The following is a 5,228-nucleotide window of genomic DNA, read 5'->3' on the forward strand; positions in this document are numbered from 1 at the left end:
GAAGGAAGGAAAGCCAATACAAGGACGTGTTATTGATTTGAAAACCACTGTAGAAAACTGGCACTTGATCCTGATGGGAACTTCAGAGGAGCCTTTTGAAATGTATCTCAGACAGCTGCCGAGAGCAGGAATGAGCAAACTATTGACTCTGGGGAAAATCCATCTGGCCACCTGTTTCTGAAAATAAAGTTTTATTAGAACACAGCCACACCATTACTTTATGTATTTTCTATGACTGCTTTTAGGCTATCATGGCAGAGTTGTGACAGAGATTGTATGGCCCACAAAGCCTAAATTATTTTTATCTGGCTCTTTAAAGAAAAGGGTTTGCAACCTCTGACCTAGAGGATGAGAAGAAAAGGGATTTATCCATTAGCTTTCCTTCCCATCCATCAAAAGTTGCCTCAACTGAGTTAACTCTCCCACTGTTGTGGGTGGTTCTCATGAGTAAACAGACTTCCACACTTTGGCATAAGAAGCTGCAGTGTAAGAGTGAAAAATCCATCACATGGTCTGAGGTTAGTCACTGTCACATTAAGCCAGGACAATTTGTCAAAATCTGTATGGAACTCTGGTGGCTGTAGAATGGTTAGAATAAGAGGTTGGCTGAGATAACATGAAGTGTACACAAAAGATATCTGATATTTAGTGAAAGTGGTATGATGATGGTTTGATCATTCATTACAAAAGATTTATTGAGCACTCTTATATGTCAGGCTTTCTTCTAGATGCTAGGGATATAGTGGTAAACAAAACTAAAAAAAATCTCTGCCCTCACAAAGCTTACACTCAAGTGTAGAAGATTTACGATAAATAATGTGGAAAATACATGGCATGGCAGATATAATGAGTGCAAAGAACTTTCCAAGCAAGAGCAATGGTCCTGAGACAGAAGCATGCTTGGGGTACTTGACAGTATGTGAGAGAGAGGTGGAGTGTGATTGAACTGGGTGCAAGCGAGTTGAAGGAGATCATGTAAGCCATGGAGGACACAGTAAATGGTAAGGAGTTGGGCTTCTCTAGGAATGAGATGGGAAGCCATTGGAAGGTTTAAACAAAGAAGCGATGTCACCTGCCTTATATTTTTTTCTAAACCATGCTGAAACTCTTAGCCAAAGCAATCAGACAGCAGAAGGAAATCAAGGGCATCCAAACAGGGGCAGAAAAGGTCAAACTATTGCTCTTTGCTGATGATATGATCTTATGTCTAGAAAACTCCAAATATTCTGCCATGAGACTGCTGGAATTTATAAACAAATTCAACAAAGTTTCAGGTTACAAAATCAATGTACAGAAATCAGTAGCATTCCTATATTCCAACAATAGTCAAACAACAAAGAAAATAACAATAGCAACAAAGAAAATAAAATATCTAGGAATATATATAACTAAAGAGCCAAAAGACCTCTACAGGGAGAACTACGAAACACTGAGGAAGGAAATAGCAGAGGACGTCAACAGGTAGAAAACCATACCATGTTCATGGGTCAAGAAAATCAACGATGTTAAAATGTCTGTACTACCCAACGTGGTCTACAGATTCAATGCAATCCCTATTAAAATACCAACATCATTTTTTGCAGATCTAGAAAAAATAATTTTACGCTTTGTATGAAATCAGAGAAGACCCTGTATAGCAAAAGCAATCTTAAGCAAAAGGAACAAATCAGGAAGCATCAATTTACCAGACCTCCAGCTATACCACAAGGCTATAGTAGCTAAAACAGAATGGTATTAGCACAAGAAGAGAGACATAGACCAATGGAACAGAACTGAGAACCTAGATAAAAAACCATCCTCATATAGCCATCTAATCTTTGACAAAGCAGACAAAAACATACAGTGGAAAAAAGAATCCTTATTCAATAAATGGTGCTGGGAAAGTTGGATAGCCACATGTAGAAGACTGAAACAGGATCCGTACCTCTCACCTCTCACAAAAATCAACTCACAGTGGATAACAGACTTAAATCTAAAGCATGAAACCATAAGAATTTTAGAAGAAAATGTTGGAAAAACTCTTATAGAAATTGGCCTAGGAAAAGAATTTACGAAGGAGACCCCAAAGGCAATCACAGCAACAACAAAAATAAATAAATGGGACCTGACCAAATTAAAAAGCTTCTGCACAACCAAGGACACTATCATGAGAGAAAACAGACAACGTACAGAATGGGAGAAAATATTCATATGCTACACATCCGATAAAGGGCTGATAACTAGAATCTATAGAGAACTCAGGAAAATCATCTAGAAAAAATCAAACAACCCCATTAAAAAGTGGGAAAAGGCTCGTGGTTCCAGTGGGGAGAGAAGGAGGAAGCAGGGAGCGGGGCGGCTGGGAGGGGACCCGCCGCGGCTGCTGCCACCGCCGCCACCACCGCCTCTGCTCCTGGCGTGGGAAAGGAGGCGTGGGAAAGGAGGCGTGGGTCCCGGGCGCGAGCCGGCGGCGGAGCAGCTGTGGGAGGGTTGGCAGTGGGAAGGCGATGGCGGATATAGATAAACTCAACATCGACAGCATCATTCAACGGCTGCTGGAAGATTCAGGAGCATGTCTACAGATGCTAACGTCTCATCCAAGACTTTTGGAAGAATTCAGTCAAATCGCCTTTTTGATTTGGACATTAGATGTGAAATTGGCTGCATTTTAACTGCTTTTTGCCTTGATGCTGTCCTCCTAAAACATTGTTGGAATATAAATGCTGTGAGTGATGGAGTGTGAGCATGAACAGCTCTGGTGGTAGAATCTGCAGACCCTTTAAATGAGAGGGTCCAAGCCTGGTAAGAATGTCCAGCTACAAGAAGAATGAAATCAGAGGATTGTGCTTAAAGTCTCGTGAGATCTTTCTCAGTCAGCCTATCCTACTAGAACTTGAAGCACCACTCAAAATATGTGGTGATATCCATGGGCAATACTATGATTTGCTTCGCCTTTTTGAGTATGGAGGTTTCCCCGCCAGAAAGCAACTACCCGTTTCTTGGGGACTATGTGGACAGGGGGAAGCAGTCATTGGAGACTATTTGCCTCTTACTGGCCTACAAAATCAAATATCCCGAGAATTTTTTTCTTCTCAGAGGGAACCATGAATGTGCCAGCATCAATAGAATTTATGGATTTTATGATGAATGTAAAAGAAGATACAACATTAAACTATGGAAAACTTTCACAGACTGTTTTAACTGTTTACCGGTAGCAGCCATCGTGGATGAGAAAATATTCTGCTGTCATGGAGGTTTATCACCAGATCTTCAATCTATGGAGCAGATTCGGCGAATTATGCGACCAACTGATGTACCAGATCAAGGTCTTCTTTGTGATCTTTTGTGGTCTGACCCCGATAAAGATGTCTTAGGCTGGGGTGAAAATGACAGAGGAGTGTCCTTCACATTTGGTGCAGAAGTGGTTGCAAAATTTCTCCATAAGCATGATTTGGATCTTATTTGTACAGCCCATCAGGTGGTTGAAGATGGATATGAATTTTTTGCAAAGAGACAGTTGGTCACTCTGTTTTCTGCACCCAATTATTGTGGAGAGTTTGACAATGCAGGTGCCATGATGAGTGTGGACGAAACACTAATGTGTTCTTTTCAGATTTTAAAACCTGCAGAGAAAAAGAAGCCGAATGCCACGAGACCTGTAACACCTCCAAGGGGTATGATCACAAAGCAAGCAAAGAAATAGATGTCATTTTGACACTGCCTAGTTGGGACTTGTAACATATAGTATATAACCTTCATTTTTAAGACTGTAATGTGTACTGGTCAGCTTGCTCAGATAGATCTGTGTTTGTGGGGGCCCTTCCTTTCATTTTTGATTTAGTGAATGGCATTTGCTGGTTATAACAGCAAATGAAAGACTCTCCACTCCAAAAAAAAAAAAAGTGTTTTGTTTTTTAATTCTCTGTTCCTTTTGCAAACAATTTTAATGATGGTGTTATAGCTGTACATCCCAAGACAGTTTATTCTGTCTAAGGGGTAAGTGTACAATTGATCTTTTTTTAATTCAGTACAACCCATAATAATGTATATGCTCGTTTTCTTTAAGATATAAAGAGAGCCCTAGGGTGCTCTGAATCTGTACATGGTCTTGTCATAAAATGCATAATGTTGATACAAACCACTGTGAACATTTTTTATTTTAAAATCTTGTTTCAAAGGGATTGCTTTTTCCTTTCATTGTCTTGTCATGTACAAACTAGGTTTTATAGCTGTCGACATTAGGAATAACTTTCACCCCTGCCAGCATCACTGGTATGATGTATATTTAATTAAAGCACACTTTCCCCCTACCGTATACTTAAAATGACGATTAAAGCCATTCTTTTAAATGTTTGTGACTCTTTCCTAAAGCCAAAGTTTCTGTTGAAATATGTGTTGACACACCCCTAAGTTCAAGGTGGCATGGTAGTGTACACATGCCGCCTTCCTGGGGATTCAAAAACAGGCTTTGATTTTGAATAGCAGTGAGTAATATAGCGCTGTTTAAGCTATTAATGATTAAAGTTAATAACATTTTGTACAATTTCCATATAGTCTATTCATTAAGTAATCTTTTTACAGTTACATCAGGCCTGAACTCGTCAATTCAGAAAGCTTCAAATTATAGAAACAATACTGTTCTATACGAGTGACCGATTATGCTTTCTTTGGCCTACATTCTTTATTCTGCGGTGAAGTTGAGGCTTATAAGTCAAAACAAAGGAACTAACTTACTATCCACCGGTTTACACAGAACTCACAGTTATCTATGACTTTTTTAAACTAAGATCTGTTAAAAAGAAATCTGTGTCAACAGATGACCGTGTACAATACTATGTGGTGAAAACGCCTTCAGACTGATTAAATGACGTACTTGTTAAATCCTCTCAGTGTCTATTTATCAGCACAATACACACAAGAGAACTGTTGATGGCATATTGAGTAGATTTTAATGAATAAATTGTTCTGGAAACCAAAAAAAAAAAAAAAGTGGGAAAAGGACATGAACAGAAACTTTTTAAGAGAAGACAGACTAACGACTAACAAACATGAAAAAATGCTCAACATCTCTCATTAGGGAAATGCAAATCAAAACCACAATGAAATATCACTTAACTCCAGTGCAAATGGCTTTTATCAAAAAGTCCCAAAACAATAGATGTTGGTGTGGATGTGGAGAGACAGGAACACTCCTACATTGCTGGTGGGACTGCAAACTACTGTGTTTCCCCCAAAATAAGATCTACCCA

The 5,228-nt window shown here is 39.2% G+C and overlaps 1 protein-coding gene across 1 annotated transcript; it reads left to right on the forward strand.

Moving 5' to 3' along the window:
- The first annotated feature begins 2,763 nt into the window (after window positions 1-2,763).
- LOC105856600 (serine/threonine-protein phosphatase PP1-gamma catalytic subunit) lies at window positions 2,764-4,968 on the forward strand. Its single transcript, XM_012738452.3, is given in 3 exon segments — window positions 2,764-2,952; window positions 2,954-3,653; window positions 4,561-4,968. Coding segments are annotated over 3 exon segments (936 nt in total). The 5' UTR covers window positions 2,764-2,787; the 3' UTR covers window positions 4,632-4,968.
- The last annotated feature ends 260 nt before the right edge of the window (window positions 4,969-5,228 follow it).

The sequence above is a fragment of the Microcebus murinus genome, chromosome 11 (assembly GCF_040939455.1).
Source record: "Microcebus murinus isolate Inina chromosome 11, M.murinus_Inina_mat1.0, whole genome shotgun sequence".
NCBI lineage: Eukaryota > Metazoa > Chordata > Mammalia > Primates > Cheirogaleidae > Microcebus > Microcebus murinus.